Raw genomic sequence first — 19882 nt, 5'->3', positions numbered from 1 at the left:
CTTCCTGTGGGAATTTAATTAGAAACTGATGCGATTTCCCCTGCAATGCTGGGGGCCGTGCCTGGCATCTTTTCTTTGGAACAAAGGGCATTTGGTGGCTGTTCATAGCAAGGGGACCCTGGAGGTGAGGCCGGGAGTAAGAGAAAACAGACTTGACTTGCTTATCCCTAGACTGAAGCCTGCGGCTCAGGTCCCCACTAACACCCCATGGCAGTTGCTGAGCACCCTCAAGGCAGTGCCTTCTTGAGTAGTTGGGCTCAGAGGCCCTTCTGTCCACCCCATGTTTCCTCATCTTCTGAGGATGAGGAGCAAAGCTGTTTAGAGCATCAATGTGTGGACAGTGTGAAAGTGATGAGTACTGTGAGCTTCTGAGGCCTAGAAGGAATCAGAGGGGACCTGGTGACCTGCAGGCTTCCCCGCAGGTGCTGGGGCATCCTACCTGGGCCTGAAACAGCAATAGCGGTCACCCCCACATCAGTGTGAATAAAACTGCCAACCCTCTTCCTTGCAGAATGCTGAGCTTATGTGTTAAAAGCGGGTATCTCAAGGGGCATGTTTGTTACTTTGAAAAGCAATATTGGCGTTCTGGGGGTTCTCAGGTATGGTATTGTGTGCCTTAAAACCATTTGATTTTTATGTCTGTGAGGCGTGAGCTTATGTGAACAGGAATTTGTGTGTCAATGAAAATTTACTACTAAACAAATCTTACCTGGTTTCCTGTCTACATACTACACAAACAGTTTATAGTGCTGCCTAAGACTCAAAAAACAAGAGAGAGAGAAAAGGGAAAACAGCACAGTCCGAACTAGCAGTGCTTCTGTAGGGCTAGCCACATTTCTCAGTTGTTTTTCTCCATGCGTGGTGTCCGGTGTGGTCCCCGCATCTGCGCACTCACAGGCAGGGCCTCCCTCCCTCCCTTCCTCCTGCGGCCGTTCTTCCTGCAGCGTCCTGGCCTGCTGCACTGCGAGGTCGGCTGGCGGGTGCTGGACAGGTGCTGAGACAGGTGCTTTCACGTCGAGGGCTCTTTCCACTGACAGACAAGCTTCTAGAAGACCAGAGGACAAGGACAGGCCAGGACATGTCCCTCTGCTCTGGGTCGTGACAACCCAGTGTTGCTGTACAGGACACTTGTACATCTGTAAGGAAGAAGCCTGGGTCACGGCATGTAAACGTGCCTTCACCTCTCACAGTTTCCATGGAGGCCGAGGGCAGGGTCAGCAGGGACAATCCTGTCTGGTTTACCTGGACGATGGTGCAGGACTCCCATCAGCAGTTTGGCTGCTCTGGGGAGAAAAGGAGGCAGACCTGGCCTCTTAGAAATCTCTGCTTATCATAGCTCACGAGCCTGCTAAGTGCATTCACTGTGAGTGCAAGATGGGTGAGCCTGGCACTGTCCTCCGGGAGCTCATGCTGTGACAGGGACATAGCCAGGAACACTGGCACTTATAGAATGAAAGGCGTGAGAAACGCCATAGGGAGGAAAGAACAGGGTGCTGCAGGCGCCTCTCCCTGGCAGGAAGCTTACAGTGGGCTTGGAAGGACCCGGAGGCGAGCTCAAAGCGAGTGCTGGCACAGGGAGAGCTGAGGGCAATGCGGGAAGGAGCCCTCGCAGACGCAGCACGTACAGGTTCGAGTGACCGCGGGGATAGGCAGGCGAGCTGCAGCTGTGCGCCTCTGCCCCCCAGGGCCCCCCTTCAGAAGAACAGGGGGCCTTACGACCTCAGGGAAGCAAGGGCGAAGAGCAGACCCAGGGTGAGACAGTCAGCCCACTTGCCCCGTCCCTGTGTCCACGGTCCCTGGAGCTTTCTGGTCACAGTCACACCAGAGGGTCTGAAGATGGCCAGCTGTGCTGCTCACACTTGGGCTGGGGTCACCTCCTTTGGGAGAGGCCCAGTGAGCCGATGACATCTGTGAGCATTTGCAGGTGCCCAGAGTGACCGCTCCTCTGGAGGTGTAAACACACCTGTGTGTTCTCCTCTCCAGTAGCAGGCCTGGCAGTTCAGTTCTGCCGTGGGAGGAGGATGAGGAGTAGTGGCGCGCAGGACGAGTCACGGAGGGTTCCTGCCATCTGCTCGTGTCTCTCCACCCACCGTGCATGTTTACGTTGTGGGGTTTTTCCTGTCAACACAAGGGTGCCAACAGCTGTTCAGGGAGATGGGGCGCAGACAGGGGACCTGGCAGAGCATCCCCGGGGTATGCTCTCAGGGAGTCCCTAAGACACCGTATCCCCAGATCAGTACTGTCAGGACACCTGTGGTTGGTGTCAGCGGTTGGTGGTGTGTAAAGTTTGCACTCTGCGAACTTTGACGTCTGCTCTTCCCCCGATCCAGCAGGCCTGCCGTGGTTGGCTTTGGTCCACGTGCGCGTCCTCTCTGAACCTGGTCCCAGTGCCCGGGCCCCTGCCCCTCATCCACATCAGTGAACTGCAGGGGGTGGGGTGGCAGACCTGACTGTGAGCAGGCCTGGTGGGAGGCCTGGCATCTGAGGCCCTCAGGCTGCATCTGTAGAGTGGGGGTGAGTGCCTGGGCTCCGGCCATCAGTCAGTGGGAGTTAGCCCCCTCTCCAACCTGGGGGTGGGCAGTGGGCGCTCTGGGAAAGCCCCCGCACAGCTTGCACGTGGCCGTGGGGTTTATCTTCTTTCTTTAGTCCGTTGACCCTGGTGGCCAGTATTAGGATACCCATTTCTATTTTTTTTCTTTAAAACAGTTTTTATTTGGACATAATTTAAAACTTTAAAAAAAGATTACAAAAACAAAAATAGAATAGGGAACATCTTATAACCTTTATCTAGATTTTCCTATTTTAACGTTTCACCTCATTTGCCTAAGGAGGGCTATGTGTGTAAATACAGTTTTTTCTGAACCATTAGAGGATGTTACATATATTATGTCCCTTTTCTGCAAATACTTAAGTGTATATTTCCTAAAAATAAGATGTCCATATCTCTTAATAGTTACCTGACATGATAATATTTTTATTCGGGTTCATGTAACATTATGAAAATAAGCTATTACTTTATAAATTTTATTAAGCCCCCATCCTTTTTACATGTGTGATTCTGTAATGCCCACGATCAAACAGATTGATGATAGTGGTGGCTCTGACCTCTCAGACTCGCTCTCCTTTGTGAAGTCCCTGTAGACGATGTCTTGAATAGATTTAGTTTGTAAGCTTTCTTTTCATTCATTGCACAAATATTTCTTGTATTCCCTTCCTTGTCTGACACTGTGCTTGGTGTGAGCTCAGATGAGGGTCCGGCCTGCAAGGAGCTTCCAACCTAAGCCAGAGATGGGAATCAGATAATTACATAAGCCAGGGTCGGTAAACGGGGCCACATCTGGCTCACAGCCTGGTTTTGTACAGCTCGTAAGCCAAAAAGGATTTTTATATTTTTGATGGTTGAAAAGAAAAGAATAATCTCATTTCATGATGTGAAAATTATGTGCAATGGAAATCTCAGTGCCCATAAAGTTTTATTGGAACACAGCCATACCTTAGCATTTCCGTGCTGTCTGGCTGCTTTTGTCCCACAGCAGCGAGGTGTGTTGACAATACTGCGTGGACTTTTACAGAAAACGTTTGCCGAGCCCTGGCATTAACACCTGCAGAAGTGCTAGGAGGGAGGGGTGCAGGAGAAAAGAGATTGTGGACTGGAGATCTGCCTGGGGAGTTAGGGCAGGATCCTGAGCTGGGAGCTGAGGGAAGGGAGGAGTCACCCGGAGGAGTGGGCGTGCCCTCCGTGCAGCGGTGCATTCGGAGGTGTCCTGGCTGGGGGCGCGGCCTGCAGGATGGAGCCGGTAGGGGAGGGGTCAGAGTGGGAAGGCGCTGACTCGCTCTTTTTTTTTTTTCTTTTAGGTAAAACCTGTTTTCCATCTTGTTGGCATCCTGTGGAAAGTTGGTCAGCTGCAGCCCAGGGTGTGAAGGTCTGGAAGCCATCTTGTCCGAGGTGTTGAAACCAAAACAAACATTATTTATGAAACTGGCACCTTTTTGTGTGTTGAACATCTGCTCAGAACGTCACCACAGGGGAGTCGCCTCTACCACCCTCCGGACGCCCCTTTAAAATGTCACCCCTTCTTCCTCCTCGAGAGGGTTTTTGCCTTGCTAAGGGGCAAAGGGTACCGACACGTTGGTTTTAAAAAACAGTAATTTGAAGTCAACTGTTGACAAAAGTAAAAGAGATCAGAAGTTATCAAGAACCCGAAAAAAGCCTGAAGGACGTCCACCTGCATGTTTGGGACTTCTGACGTCTGCTGTCCTGGGTCTGCGACGTTGTAGACATCTGACCCCTTGGTGGTCTTCTGGGCTTGGTCAAGTTCTGGCCTTACGTTGCTGATGGCCATGTGAAAGTTCAAAGTGAAAGTGCTCAGAGGTGGTCAGCCCCTAGTGGACGTGCACACACTGGTCACTCCTTTCCTTTTTAAAAAAATATTCAGCACAATTCGGCATGGCTAGTTCACAAAGCATTTTGAATATCAGGGGGAAATGTGTGTGTGTGTGTGTGTGCGTGTACATAGGAAATATTTTCTCCTCTGAGGGGAAAAAGACAGCACCAGGCAGCCTTTGGTTAGTCACATCCTCCTTGTGTTTCTCCGCCTGTCATAGCTCTTACATTGTCGGTCTTAGAAATCTAACCTTAAAATTTCACTGTGGCAGTTTAAATGAATGATGATTTGGTTGGTTGAAAAAGCATACTGTCTTGGGCTATATTTGAAGTTGGGGTAGGCCAGGCTGGACTAGAAACCCACTGGACCCAGGAGGAAACTGCAGGAAGGCCGTCCCCACGGATGTGGGTCAGGGGTTGAGGTGGCTTCTGGCAGCAGGGACTTGGGCCGGCCTCTCAGGTTGATAGTGGCCTGTTTGACTGTTTGCCCAGAGCCAATGCTTCTGCTAAAGTCCACTGGCAGAGTGCCTTTGGGCCCTGGGACTCTGTTCTTTCTGGAAAGGTTTTTTTGTACTTTTTTATTTCCTTTTTTCTTTTCTGGCATTCTGCAGGGTTTGTGTCTTTGCCTGTTAGTTGTCTGCACCATTGCTTTGCATGAAAAGAATGGCCATTCCCAACTCACTCCTATTTTCAGGTTTTTCAGTATCCCAAGAAGGGGCTGCTGGAGCTGCAGTGTCCCCTGGTTTCCGAGGCCCCCCGGGCACGGGTGGTCCGTAGGAAGGCATGTTGGCCTCTGCAGGAAAGAGGGGACTGCTGGGCAGATCACTCTGAGATGCTGCTGAACGGAGAGCTTGTCCGGCCGGCTCCTCCCTGATTTCATTTCCTTTGTTGACTTTCCTTTTCTCTGTCTTGTTTGCCAGAGGGGCAGGCCTGCTTTACCTCTCCCCTCCACAGTGTCCTCATGGGCCAGACTGGTGACTACAGGGGACGGGCCACCTAGCAGCGGTGCGCCCTCTGAACCTTTGAACTGGAATTGCCCTCGCACTTGCCTTTTTTGACAACTGCAGCTGAATGATTTGCGGGAAAGCTGGCTTCCTCTGCCTTATGCACAAACACTGGCTCTGCTGCCAGGTGCTCACCAATGGGCCTGGCAGAAGTGGCCGAAAATGACCTTCCAAATTCTGGAGCTTCAACACTATAGGCTCTTAGGCTCTGAGATTAAAAACAAAAAACAAAAAAAACAAAAAACAAACCCTTTGCTGTGAATCATGTGTGCACAGTTTGGATGTTTTGTGAGATGGAGCCCAGCAAGGTGCCTTTTGGTGATCAGGGAGGGGTTCAGGCTTCTGGGGGGTGGAGGTGGGAGTGGAGGGTGGGGCCCCAGTGGGGCTTTGCTTACCTGGTGGTTATAAAAAGCTTAGAAACGAACTGGCCCTTGTGGAAGAGAGGGGAAAAGCTGTTTTTCCATATATACTCATAGGCCCGTCTGATCATTTCCTGGAAGCTGCTGCTTTGGTTAAGAAATATTGAGCCCTCATTGTTTCTGCAGGATCTTGGGGTGTCTCCCAAGAACAGAGAACCAATCATGTCAAAAACTACTGTTTTTGTTTTTGTTTTTTTTTTTAAAGGAATTGTTATTCCCACGTGACAGATGAGGACACTGAGGCCTTGAGTGGGGAAGTCACTTGCACAGGACTCACATTGAAGAAATGCAGCAGGGATTCAAACACAGGTCCAGCCGACTGGCTCATTGTTGCCTCCTGCTTGGCTTGGTTTACGGTTTCCAGGAGTGGGGCTGGGATGAGTTCAGGCTGAGTGCAGGCACCAATGAGTAAGCTCCAGAAAGAAAAGCTCGTTGGCTTCCATTCTAACGCAGCCTCCTTAGAAGTTAGGGAGAAGCTTATGGGTACAGTCTGCCTTGCTCCCCCGAGGAGCTGATCCTGTCTCCTGCCTTCCAGAGTTGTTGACGGGGCTCTTTCCTTTGTTTTTAGGTTTTTTTCATAGTTGTCCTCTGTGCCTTTCTTCTTCTCTTGATCTCTTCCCTTGTGGTTTGCTGTTTTCCTTCACTGTTTTGTTTAGGTTCCTTTCTCTTTGTTCTTTGTACATTTTTGGTAGGTTTTTGGTTTGCGGTTACCATGAGGTTTATGTATATCGTTCTTTATCTATAGAAGTCTATTTTAAGCTGATAGGTGTTCAAGTTTGAATATATTCTGTAAGGACTACATTTTCACGCCCCTCTCCATGCTTCATGTTATTGATGTCATATTTTAGATCTTTTTGTGGTGTATATCTCCTAACTACTTATTGTAGTTTGAGTTGAATTTGATATTTTTTTCTTTTAATCTTCACAGTAACTTTTTAAATGTCTTATTTAACTGGGAGGTTTTCCTTTTCTCATATTATCATATTTCTGGTTATGGCCTTTCTTTTTCTTCTTAAAGAAGACTCTAACATTTCTTGTTAAGCTAGTTTAATGGTGATGAAGTCCTTTAGTTTTTGCTTTTCCAGTAAACACTTTATCTCTTCTTCAGTTCTGAATGATAATCTTGCTGGGTAAATTATTCTCAGTGGTAGGGTCCTTCTTTTCAGCACTTTATTTTTTATTTTTTTTTAACATTTCATGTTTTAATTTTACCCCTCCCCCTCCCTTCTGGTAACCACTAGTCCATTGTCCATGTCCATGAGGCTTTGTTTGTTTGTCCTATTCATTTGTTGCGTGTAGGTTTATATCCCACTTATGTGATATCATGTGATTTTTAACCTCTTCTGTCTGGCTTATTTCGCTTAGTATGATTATCTCAAGGTCCATCCATGTTGTCGCAAATGGCAGTATTTCATCTCTTCTTATGGCTGAGTAATATTCCATTGTGTATATGTACCACAGCTTCTTTAGCCAGTCACCTATCGTAGGACACTTTGGTTCTTTTCAGCACTTTAAACATATCCTGCCACTCCTTTCTGGCTGTAAATTTGATGATGAGAAATCAGCTGATGCCCTTAGAGGGTTTCCTTTGTATGTAACTCGTTTCTCTCTTGCTTCCTTTAAGATCAGCTCTTTAACTTTTGCCATTTTAACTACTCTATGTCGTGGTGTGGGTGTCTTTAGGGTTCATCTTGTTTGGAACTCTCTGTGCTTCCTGGGCCTGGATGTCTGTTTCCTTCCCCAGGTTAGGAAAGTTTTCAGCCATTATTTCTTTAAAGTTTCTGTTCCTTTCTGTCTTCTCCTTCTGGGATCCCTATAATATGAATGTTTGAGGGCTCGATGTTATTCCAGAGGTCCCTTAAATTATTGTTTTTTTGTTTTTTCTTTTTTCTTTCTGCTGTTCTGATTGGTTGGTTTCCACTAGCCTGTCTCTAGGTTGCTGCTTGGTTCTTCTGTATTAGCTAATCTGCTGTTGATTCATTCTAATGTGTTTTTCATTTCAGTTGCTGTATTCTTCAGGTCTGCTTGGTTCTTATGCTTCTCTTTTTTGATGTTCTCCTTAGTTCCTCTGTTCCACCCTTAAGTTCAGAGAGGATCTTTACCACCATTTCTTTGAATTCTTTTTCAGGCAAATTACTTATTTCCATTTCCTTAGGGTTTTCCTTTACTCCTGGGGATGCTTCTTATTCCTTCATCTGAGAGACATTCTTCTGTTTTTCCATTTTGTTTGACTTTTTATGTTTGTTTACATGAATTAGACAAAATTGCTGTCTCTTCAAGTCTTGAGACATAGCCTTATATGGAAGTGGCCTCTGTGTGCCGGGTGGCTTTGGCAGGCCGGTAGGAGCCGAGCGGGTGCCTAAGGCGTCCGGGGCACTGGCCTACGAGCAGGAACCGTTCCAGGCGGGCAGGTTGGGTGCGTGTAGTGACACCCTGTTGGTCCTGCTTGCTCCCTTTGTCCAGGCCAAAATGGCTCAGGCGATGTGTCCAGAAACACACAGCTGCGACCTTGCAGGCAGGGTGAGGTCCTGGATAGAGCCCCTGCTCGCCCTGTCGAGGTGGAGGGGACGTGAACCGCCTCCTCTGGCTGCCTGGGCTCCCCGGCCTCTCTCTGCTGTCTCTGTCTGTCTCCAGTTTGTTGCACAGAACGTGGTCCATGTGGAAGTGATCCCAGGCCGCTCTAAGGTGGGCTGGGCAGCACGTGGCTCTGAGCATGCGCTCACACCTGGCGCAGTGCCTGCCCGGGATGGATCACGTGACTCCGAGCATGCGCTCACACCTGGCGCAGTGTCTGCCCGGGATGGATCACGTGACTCCGAGCATGCGCTCACACCTGGCGCAGTGCCTGCCCGGGATGGATCACGTGACTCCGAGCATGCGCTCACACCTGGCGCAGTGTCTGCCCGGGATGGATCACGTGACTCCGAGCATGCGCTCACACCTGGCGCAGTGCCTGCCCGGGATGGATCACGTGACTCCGAGCATGCGCTCACACCTGGCGCAGTGTCTGCCCGGGATGGATCACGTGACTCCGAGCATGCGCTCACACCTGGCGCAGTGCCTGCCGGGAGGAGCGCTCTCTCAGGGAGGCCAGGTGGCTGTGGCGACGCCGTGTTGTTCCCGCCGGCTCCCCTTCTCTGGAGGCGAAGGCTCCAGGCAGTGTAGCTGGGAAGGCGCCGTGGTGATCCCGCAGGTAGGCCGAAGCCCCCGAGTAGGGCTCTTGTCGCCCCGTGGAGGTGGGGGTGACGCAGACCTCCTCCTCAGGCCCGGGAGAGTTCCCGCAGCCGCCAGGGCTCCCTCGGCTTCCCAGCCTTCTCTCTTCTCTTTCTCTAGTTTGTTGTCATAAGCTGGTCGTCTCTCAGGAATATCTCCCCCCTACCCCGGTGTATGTTTGGTTTTGCTCACAGGAGGGGGTCAGTGCAGCGTCCTCCTACGCCGCCGCCATCTTCTTTACCCCGTCTGCATTTTCTATCATGAAAGAATTATATGGCTGTTCTTACGCTGGAGGGGGATGGAGGGTGATGGGAGAGGGGTTGTTGCAAAACGATGTTTTGTAAAGACATTGACACATTATCCCCAAAAGGGATTTTGTATTTCTCACCACTGACAGTTTTCTAGGCCTTCTGAGGGTATTAGCGTTAGGTTTCGTCCTTTGAGGGTGAGGGATGAGCAAGCTCTGAGAGCCTGGAATTGTCTGCTGCAGCCCAGCAGTGCAGAAAAAGTGCCTGCCCCAGTGAGAACTCAGACCGCTTCGCAGAGATAGGGAGACAGGTGGGTGCCAGCACTTACCTGGCAGTGCCGGCATCTTGAAACATCCTTGTGGTTTTTATTTATCAGTGAATTCAGGAATGCTCGATGTGGACTCAGGGCATACAACACACAACTTGTGCAAGCAGGGTTTATTTGCATTGTTGCTGGGAACTAAACAGACAGCATTCTGGGTATTTGTCACAAGCCATACCTGGCATTGCTACCTGAGTCCTTGGTCCATGAACCGCCTGGGTGTGACTCTTCTTGTAAAGTGCCTCAAAATATACTGATGTTTTGTATTCAGTCTTCTCTAGGTTTAGTTTTGTCAGCTTATCATCAAGCTCTGTTTCCCACAGATGGGTTTTTTGATGAGCTAAATCCGCATGGACGGGAATGCAGTGGGTAAAGCAGGGGGCCCACAGGCTCTGGTTTAAATGTTTAGCTGGGTGCATTGGCGCAGGGACCTGTGGATGGTGTCCTGTTGCAGGCAGGTGAGAATGTTGTGGGTGATTCATAGTGGAGTCTGCAAAAACAGCTGGGTGGTGTTGAGCGGGGTGGGAAGAGGAATCGGAACACAGACAGACCTCTCTGCGATTTATGGCCTTGCTGCTCATGAGCTGTGTGAGCTTGGCCTCACTTTTCTCACCTGTAACATGGGAGCCAGCTTACCTCTTGGGTATTGTGATCATTAAGAAAAATAATCTAGCAAAGTGTATGCTCCATGTGCTTGGCACAGGGTCAGTCAGGAAACTGTCACCTCTGCCACCACTACTGGTGATGTTTGAGTCCCTCCGGTGTGCCAGGTGCTTGTGCATTCACTTTCTTAATTCAGTCCTTTGGAGAGTCCTTTAGGTAGCTGTCATCCTGGAACCAGCTTGGAGTTCTGCCATCATTTCCTTAGGCTCCGAGCTGTTTCCACTGAGAACTGTATTGCCTTCCTGGACTCTTCATAAGATAACAAATCTCACATCAACACCCTGAGTCCAGCCAACAACACGACCAGAGCGGTGACGGTCTTCATTTTGTACTTGGGGGAGCGGGACCTGGAAGGTTTCATCGCTCTGCAGGTTCCCCTGGTTATAGGGATGAGTCACAGCATGGGTTTCCACTTTCCTCTGAAGGGAGGAGTCAGGGCCTTTCCCTTCTGAGACCATAGAAACTCCCTCGTGGATGGCATAAGACATCTGAACTCTGGGTAAGGGCCCGTGAAGGCCACATGTCCTGATTGGCACCCCACACTCTGGCGGGGTGCACTCCGGCTGTGGTCTCCTGACCGGTGACTCAGTAGGTCAGAGGGACATGCTTCCTGGGCCCATGCCGTTCCCTTTCCAGATCTCAACCTAGAATGCTCTGCTCACATGTCCCCGAGCTGGCTTCCAGGGCATCCTGTTTAGGGCCACTCGTGTGCCTACACCCAGCCAAAGAGTGTCCAGGTGTGAATGAAATGGGCTGTGCAGGCCGGAGCGTCTCTCATCATGCAGACCGACCTGGGATGACAAGGAACGGGGATGGGCTGCAGGCCAGCGGCCCAGCAAACATCGAGAACAGGTTGGCTCAACTCAGACCTGATCAGAGCTGTGCAAGGGGGGAAATAGTGCCTTTGGTCTCCATTTTAATTCTCATCCCATCAGCATCGTCATATGACAGAACCAAGAGCAGGCGGATAAGGAGACGCACACACGCAATGAAGAGCCTGCTCTGGGTACCTGTGAGCTCAGGCTGTTTGCCAAATTGGAGTCTGGTTCTGGCGTCTTCCATGTCCCCTCTTTGTTCTTGTCACAGATATGGTAGGGGTGTACCTTGAGATCGTCAGTGTTTTGAGATCGCGTTGTTTGTCTTTGTATTGATTCTGTCTCTCATGTTAAAAGATTTTGAGACCAGTATTGATTCAGCTGGCCTTGATCCAGCCCTGTTTCCTGACACTCTTGCTCGCCCTCGTTCTCTTGAGGTCCAGGTGAGCGTCGTTGTACTTTTCTCTCCTTTACTTGGAATCACTATCCAGATGTGGAAAATAATTAGCGGAAATGTTCTGGAATGGCACGTGAAGAACAACAGAGTTGTATAAGCACCACGCAGAGTCATTAATGAAATGGAGTCATCTCCTTTTCATTTGAAAGCTACCCCAAGGCACGTTATACTGACTGGAGAATTAGTCTCCCTTTGGCCACTGTCAGGCTGGCCTGGAGACCCCCAGCTCAGCTGCTTCCTGGCTGGGTCTCTTCGACAGCGACACTGCAGTTCTCAGCTGCTCACAAGGCTGTGTGTGCATGTGTGTGTGTGAATTGAATGTGATCAGGTGCACACAGTAGGTACTCAGTAATGGGACGTCATCGTATCTCACATCCAGCAGATACTCGCGGAGCCTCCAGGCATGACATGGACTGCTGTGTTAAGAGGTGAATGGGACAGGCACGCCTCTCTCTTTTGAGGCTGTCAGGAGTGGGAAGGAGAGGAGGTTTGCACACAGCTCCGTCGTGGCCATCTCCCCTGCCTTACTAAGGCATGTCCAATGGTAGAGCATCAGTTAAGATTTATTGTGCTTTTAATAGGTTCCAGACACTGTCTTATGAGCTCAGGCTCTAAAGCCCGGGCTCGAATCTCGTTTCTACCATTTGCTCTTAACTTCTCTGTGAGCCCCTTTCCTCACCTGTAAAAGGGGAATAAAAATAGCATCCACATCTTCGGGGCATTGTGAACTGGATGTGTCAGTTTCTTTAAAGTGCTTACACGACTGATGGGCACACAGCACTGACATGTCAGTGTGCATGGCCACACTCTAAAGTAGCTTCTGTGATCATTTCTGTTTTATAGGGAGGAAACCAAGGTTTCGGTAATGGACTCACTCAGGTCCAAAGCCCTGGGTGCTATGCATAGTGCTGGGGCTGGGTCCAGGCTTGGAGGCCAGGTCTCAAGCAGCTCCTCGTCCTCTAGGGCCTGCCAGAGCTACAGTTTGGTGGCATTGCAAGGGTGCAGAGAGAGCGCTGGGGTGGATCGGGGTCTCTCAGCCACTTGTCTTTCCTCTGGGCAAGGCGTTTGTGGTGACTGGTGCTTGAGAGAGCGGGGAGTAGGGATATGGCCCCTGGGCAGAGGGGAGAAGGCGGGACGGGGTGGGGTGGATGGGGTGGTGAAAGGAGGCTGCAGAAGGGCCTCCTTTACCTGGATAATGCAGCGCCTTCTCCTGAAGAATAGGTCCATTTCCTAAACGCAGAATGAGCCCAGCCCTGGGGAAGCAGAGCTGGGCTGGAAGGAGCATTGGGCCTGGGGAGGGGTCTTGCTCCTTTACATCTCCCCCTTTCTATCCTCATCATGGGCCTTTTAGGGGGGCCAACCTCAGGCGAAATGGGCCCACTGTCCACAGGATCCCCTCACCTCTGGCGGCACTAACATTTTCCCTAAGTGGGGTTCCTGCTCCTTAAATGTGAGAGTCTTGCTCAGATTTGTGGGGCATCCCCATTCCAGAAACTCGGTTCCATTTCTTTTATGAGCATTCGGGAACCTGTCAGAACACGTGTCCCAGTATTGTCCCTAAAAGATGTGACCACTGTGTAGACATGATCCAGTTCCTCGTCTTCTAGATTCACTAAGACGAAGTAACGAGAAAACATTTCAGACTGATTTACGTAGCAGAATTCTGAAAAAGTGAATTTCTTAAAAGTGATTTTTTTCATCGGTGAAATTTTGGAAGATAATTATAAATGAAATAAATTATCTGGAAAATCACAACACTTAACATTTTAGTGTGTTTTCCCATGAACTCCTTTCTCCCCTCCCTCCCGACTTCCGTCCATCATTTTTCTCACTCATCATTTGCAAACGTTTTTCGAATGCTCGCTTGTGCCATGCACTGTGTTAATTGGAAGGCAGACACATTTCCTCTGGGGGTGAAGGAATAAAGGGCTGTGACAGTGACACAGGGGCCTCAGAAGCCCTGACGAGGTGGGGACTAGCTCTGCTGGGGCAACAAGTAAGCTCTGGACCTCTGTGTGGGTGCCTTTCCATGTTTTTCCCCTACGAAATTGAGCTATATAACCTATTTTTTTCCACTTAATATTATGAACATTTCCTGGTGTCCATAATATTTAAAACAATTTAAGAAGAGAATTGTATCCTGTAGGATCACACCACTGAGCGGCCCTGTCTCAAACCTACATTGGCCAAAGCTATGGGTGCGAGAGGCCCTGTGGCAAAGGACAAGGAGCGAGGTTCCCTGGGGTCTAGGCTGGCCGTCCAAGAAGAGCTCAGGTGACCATCAGCTCCTCTCTTCTTCCTGCTTCCTCCCCTTTATGCCCCTTTCGGTATTTTGGCTGAAACCTGCAGAAGAGTGAAGGCTGCCTGAGCGCAGAGCTCAGCTCACTGAGATCCACCATTATGTCTCTGCAACCAGGCAGCTTCTGCTCGTTGCCTGGCCCAGCTGTCACAACCTGGCTGGGTGCTCTCCCGACCCTCTGCTGTCCCTTCTTTGGCAGAGCAGCTAGCTCAGTGACTGTCCCCATGTCATTGAGTGGAGCCCACAAATGGCAGCTACTCCATGTGGAGCCTGTCCAGTGAGTGCCCACTGGGCAGAGTAACCTGAGGCTCCTTGCCCATGATAGACGCATCAAAGACCCACCAGCTTGCGTCCAGCTCCCACTGAGAGCCCCAAGTGGTCCTGATGTGCAGAGGGTTCAGGAGCACTGGGATCCTTGAATTCTGTTCCGTCAACGGCCATCGTGTGAGGTGTGAATTCAGTTTTATTTGTTCTCGGATGCCCATCCAGTCGCCCTAGCACCACTGACTTGAGATGCCACCTCTGTCATATACTAAGTTCTGTATCAGAGTTTTATGTTTGAAGCTTTTGCCTCATATTGCTATTATCGGTTATCCTTGGGACTAATAGCTCCTAGAGTCTGGAAAGGTTTGGCCCAAGGGTTCAGGCCCAAAGTCTAGACCTGAGGCCTGAGTGCTTCTGAGCAGGATGATAGGCGGGACCTGTCGTGTATGTCTCCAGGCCGGAGGGACACTCGGGGATCATGGAACCCATGTCCTCATTCTAGACTTGAGGAAACGTGCACAGAGTTTATGGAAATTCCAACTGTTTCCTCCACAGGAAGGTAAATTTCCTCTGAGGCGGGAGGGGCCATCTGTGCCCAGAGCCCTAAGCAGGACTCCGCTGGAGGCCGCTGGCTTCCTCTTCCTCCAGTTCTTCCTTCTACACCTGTGCCTCACGGCTTTCTTCCCCAACTCAGGAGGATGCGGAGGGGTGTGTCGGGGACACAGCTCCCCCAGATCCGGACTGGAGAAGGTGTGACCACCACATGTGGGGCAGAGAATGGATTTGGACCCATCCATAAATAACATCAGATTCTACTGAAAGGCAGCACTGCAAGGTATTTCTAAAAAGTAGTCAGTTCGGTGACCAAGGGACCCTGGAGTCTGAAAGCCTTGAACTTCACCAAGGGGGACCAGGAAGCTCTGTGACAAGTGGCGACCCCAACTCGTCGGCCATGTCCAACTTCAGCTTCTGCTGCTGGGGCCAGTGGCTGTATGTTTCTCAGTCTGGAGGCCCTGCCAGGGCATGCCCAGGCTGAGGCAGGAGATGCCAGGGGTGGGTGTTCTGTACAGGGGCACGGGGGCCCGCTGGGAGGAGGAGCACCCAGGCCTTGGAGCACCCACAGCCAGGACAGTGGGCCCTCCAGGAGGCCCGCTGAGGCCAAGGCCACGTGATATGTGAGGATGTGTGATAACTCACTATAGGAGCCCAGAAAGATTCACTAGGCCGGTGGCCTGAGACTCTGCATTTCCAACAAGCTCCCAAGTGAGGCCAGTACTACTGGTCCAGGGAGCCATGTCTTAAAAGAGCGAGACTTCAGGTGACCTTTTTCTGCACCCTGCTTCATCACCACTCTTTGGCTTTCTGAACCGAAGCCCTGGAGATTTAGGCCACGGCCCCATGATCTCTCCACTGACCCATCCCCTCGTCTGCCACAGCCCTCAGAATACCATGATGCCTCCTGGATGCCCTGGCTCAAGGGTCAGACGTGCTAAATCCACAGACCACCCTAGACACCTGAGGCCAGAAGGCCAGGATGAGGGTACGACTTGTACCCTGGGGGAGAGCGGGGAGCAGGGACTTGGGTGAGGCGACAGTTTCCTCCCTGTGCCCAAGAGAACCATCCTGGCTGGAGAACCAGGGTTTCCAGGATGGGGAGTGCTAGAGAAGGTCCTGATGTCAAAGGACGGGCCAAGTAGCCTGGTGGGAGGGTTGGTTGTCAGCCCGTGAGGATGTTTGGCTCTCCCCAGCGGGCAGAAGAGACTTTAGAAGGTGCTACGCGGTTCCCTTTCCTTCTCAGCAGCCTACACGTGGACAAAACTCCGATTTGGAAAGAGAGGGTCTAGTCCCTGAAGAAAACCACACATCCCTGCAGGGCCCACCGGGTACTGCAGGCCAGAAGGTCAAAGGAAATGTTGCTGGGCGTGCCAGCTCACGTCCTAGTGCGACACGGGCAGGTGCCAGGCCAAACAGGCCTCGGCTGGGGGCCCCAGGAGTCGGTGCCGCCCAGACGCTGCAAGACACTAGGATTCACGGTGCGAGTGCTCAGCTTGAGGATAGAGAAAGATGGGATAGGGTGCAATCACCGCGTTTTAGGCCAAATGACCACTCAGTGTCCAGAGGAGTGATGATCATGGAGAGAATGAATACAGCGAAGTATTTGGAAACGAGCCAAGCAGCGAGGCACGTCGGCGTGAGGAAGAAACAGACGCAAAGGGGAGAGAGAGAGAGAGAGCACCCCGGAACCTCTGATTACCACATGCAAGGAGTGGCACGTTCGTACTTTGCAAGTAGAGAGAGAAAGAATCACAAAACGTGCGCAATGACACAGTAAACAGCGTAGGAGAAATCTTTTCAATGTCTTGAAGAATTTCAGACGTTTGCTTATGGGATACCTCAAATGTATTTAGGGCCTTTTTGGATGTGGGGGTCTAGATGACGTAAGAGAAAAAGAAAATGGGTCGGTGGGCAGCTCTGTAGATTCTGAGGACAGCGGGGTGGGGGTCCCTTGGCCTGACTCCCAGGAGCGGCAGGCAAGGAGGACCCATGGCCGGTGAGAGCTGCCTCGCTCAGGTTCGCTTGTAAGTGCTGTGCCCAGGGGTGCGTGAATGGCTGTCAAGTGGGCAGTTCCGAGTGGCACGTGTCTACAGAGACACCTCTCTCGGCGCCAGGCAGGATGGTGCGGAGCCTCCGTACACTTGAGAAAACGGAGGAAGACGGGGAGAGGAAATTTGCATTTGAGAAAAGCACCGTGAACGTCAAGCATTCTCTCACCTGTCCCCCCAGATAAGCTCACGTGGCCCATGTCCCAGCTGGCACGCCTGAGCCCCACTTGCCTCTTTCCAGGACCCCCTGTGTTTCGCACCTTCTCCCAGGCACCACTGTCATCCACGTCATCTTTGAGGTGGCAGACATCCAAGTCATCTTTGATTCAATGTCTGTCCTCTCTCCTCCCTGCCTCCTCCAGCCAGCTGCTCACTGGTTCCTGTCACTTCTCCAGCCATCGTAAGTCCGCACACCTGAACCCCACAGACCACTTTCCCAGCCGGCCGCTCACCCGCGAGGTGCTCCCAGTGCTGGCCCTGGGCCTCGCAAACAGCACCGTCGGGGGGCCGTCTCGCGCACTGTTTGACTCTGGTGCTCCTTTGGTCAATACGCCTTCTGGGGCTCCCCATTGCCAACAGATTAAAAGTCCAAACTCTTTAACTTAGCTTAGGAGGCTCTCTTCAGCCTGCTCCTGGCCGCTCCTGCCTCTTCCTCCACCAGCTGTCTGCACAGCCCTTTTGTTTGTGTCCGGCCCATGTCCTCAGTTGTTCCTGGCCACGCCACATGCCCTCCCTTTCCAGTCAAGATCCACTTGTAGCCCCCCTTTTATGTGTCGGCGCGTCGCCCCCTGGGGCCACGGAGCCCATCTCCAGAGGTGTGTGTTCTCCGAGGTTGCCAGGTCCCTGGCGGTTTAAGATCTGGGGAGCTCAGACGCATTCCCACTCTGCGCGCTTCCTTTGGCGGCCTGGGGGCTTGTGCCCATGAGGGTCATCTTGGCCCCCCTGTCCCTGGTTCGTGCCTCTGTCCATCTGTTCCCTCTGTTTACCGAGTCACCCTGGGTGTTGATGCAACCAAAACTCAAACACGTGCAGTATTTGGGGGCAATCTTTGACTTTCTGGAGGATCTGGAGATGTTCTGGGGAGGGCTAAGCTTGTATATCTCACACACACACATGCACGCACGCACACACACACACTCACCACCACTCCTTCAATCTTTCTTTTCCTGCCCCCTTGTTAATGCAGAAACCTTCTGGTCCTGGTCAGCCCCAGCCTCTTGCCCTTGCCGACTTTTTACTCAGCCTCTGGCCTCGCCCTGCTTGCTCCTCCCATCCCTTTCCCCCGACCAAAAAACATATTCCAGGTTCCCCTGTTTGTTGCATGCAGTTCATTCACTCTCTTCTCTGAGCCTTGCAGTGGTCCAGATCAGGCTTCGGGGGCCCCGGCTTCCGCCGTAAGCACTGATCAAACTCTCTTCCACCCTTGCCCACGCAGATAGCATTCTTTCTCTCAGACGGTGCCGGCTATTCAGATGTTTCCCCAGGCACGTGTTTCTGCAGCATCCTCAGAGCACTCGCTGGCCCGGCCTTCCTGGTGATGCCCCAGCTTCCAGACGGGTGTGGACTGTTGATTCTTTTTGTGCTGAGTCTGGGGGCCTGGCACTTGGGGGGGGGGCGGACAGTGATCACTTTTGATCGCGACAATGACGGTAACCTGAGGACTTGCCGGGAAGTGACTTTGGGAGTGTTTTGGGGGAATGCAAAATGGAGTCAACCAACACTTTACTGTAAGAGTACTCTCAAAATCCCCAACGATCCAGGCACTTTTTGTACCTGAAAAGTCTTGTACAAAAGGAGGAGACAAAAGAAGAGGAAAATGAAGTGAGATAAGGGGGAGGGTCTCCCAGTGTTCCCGAAGGACGGGGACGCCCATCGCCGCAGTGAAAGGAGCGCGCAGCCGCAGAGCCCGCCGCCCCACCTCGCTGGGCTTCATAGGAAATGCTGTGATTTCATGCATTCAGTCGATGCAGACACTGGGTGAGCTTTACTTTGTGCCAGACCATGTTCTAGGAACTGGGAACACCCTAGGGGACACAACAGACGTGACTTTGGTTTCTGTGGAGTTTACAGTAAGCAAACAATAGACATCAAGGGAATCAAAAAAAAGCCTGTCATCGTGCTGAGAGCTCTAAGGGGTGACAGAAAGATTGCCTCCTGCCTAGTGCTGACCATAAGCTCAGGTGGCGGTCGGCTCTGAATCTAACTCGAAGGGACAGGAGAGGACGTGGGCGGGACAAAGGACATCCAGCAGCGAGGCTCAGGAGGTGTGGCCACGAGGTGGGAAGTGTCCCGAGTTCATCATAGGGGCTAATTTCCTATCAAAGAGCCCGGAGCTGGTTCAGACTCCCTCTGGGGCAGGGCAACCCAGCTCCTAAGAGATCCTCACAGCTCCTTGCAAAGAAAAATGTGGGAGAAGAGGGTGATGGGTTTTAATGGTTCTAAAAAACTTCGGATTTTTTATTTCTCTTGGCGAGAAGAGGCCTCTGGCATGGACACGGCCGACTTCGTCGGGAACCTGCATCTGGGTCCAGGTTCATTCCAGAAAAAGGCACAGCGAGGGCTCATTGCAGCATAGAGAGGGGGGGGTTTTTCCCTGCCTCGAGGCTCAGGCGTTTTCACATCCTTGCAAGGTGACTCCCATGAAGCTTTCTAGGGAGGGTCAGCTGCCAGGAGTTCCTGGTGAGGAAGGACTTATAGGGTGGCTCTTTGTAGGAATAATTTGAGGCCTAGGATGATGTTATCTTCTTCCAGAGAATACTTTTCTCTGCTTCTGAGTAATGCCTGCTGCTAGTACCACCGTGGTCCATGTTCACAGCTGGAGGTCCCATGAATCAACCCGATGGCACAAAGCTGAGCTGCAAGTCCACGGAGGGTTGGCTGAATTCTCATTCTCTTTTACTCTGAGAGCGTAGCCCTTCGGGGTTAGTGCCAAGGAAGTGGGGGAGGGCGCGTTAGGGTCCCCACTTTCCGTGGGTACTGGCATGTGACTCCTACCAGCCCGCCGGAAGGCCAGCTCAGTTCCTAAGCAGATTCATCTGGATCCACCAGTACCCTCAAGGCAACAGCAGCTTTGAGAGCTGGGTTTACTGTTCTGGGTTCTCTTCTCTAGCCTTTGCCCAGGCATTCCTCACTATCTTGTTATCTCTTTGATGCCTTTAAAAAGGTCGTTCATTTTAAATATCCAACCTTAA

General features: G+C 51.4%; 1 protein-coding gene across 16 annotated transcripts in view; it reads left to right on the top strand.

Annotated features, from left to right (window-relative positions):
• FAM174B (family with sequence similarity 174 member B) overlaps positions 1-5722 on the top strand; it is a 107847-nt gene extending 102125 nt beyond the window's left edge. For all 16 annotated transcript variants that reach the window (XM_039844034.1, XM_039844048.1, XM_039844046.1 and 13 more), the window contains one exon: positions 3856-5722. In XM_039844034.1, coding sequence (XP_039699968.1) covers positions 3856-3859 — 4 coding nt within the window. In that variant the 3' untranslated portion in view covers positions 3860-5722. The remainder of the gene's footprint in view (positions 1-3855) is intronic.
• Positions 5723-19882: the final 14160 nt, after the last annotated feature.

The sequence above is a fragment of the Pteropus medius genome, unplaced genomic scaffold (assembly GCF_902729225.1).
Source record: "Pteropus medius unplaced genomic scaffold, Ma_sr-lr_union100, whole genome shotgun sequence".
Taxonomy (NCBI): Eukaryota; Metazoa; Chordata; class Mammalia; order Chiroptera; family Pteropodidae; genus Pteropus; species Pteropus medius.
The sequence above is the reverse complement of the archived record's forward strand: the minus strand, read 5'-3'. Positions and strand labels throughout refer to the sequence as shown.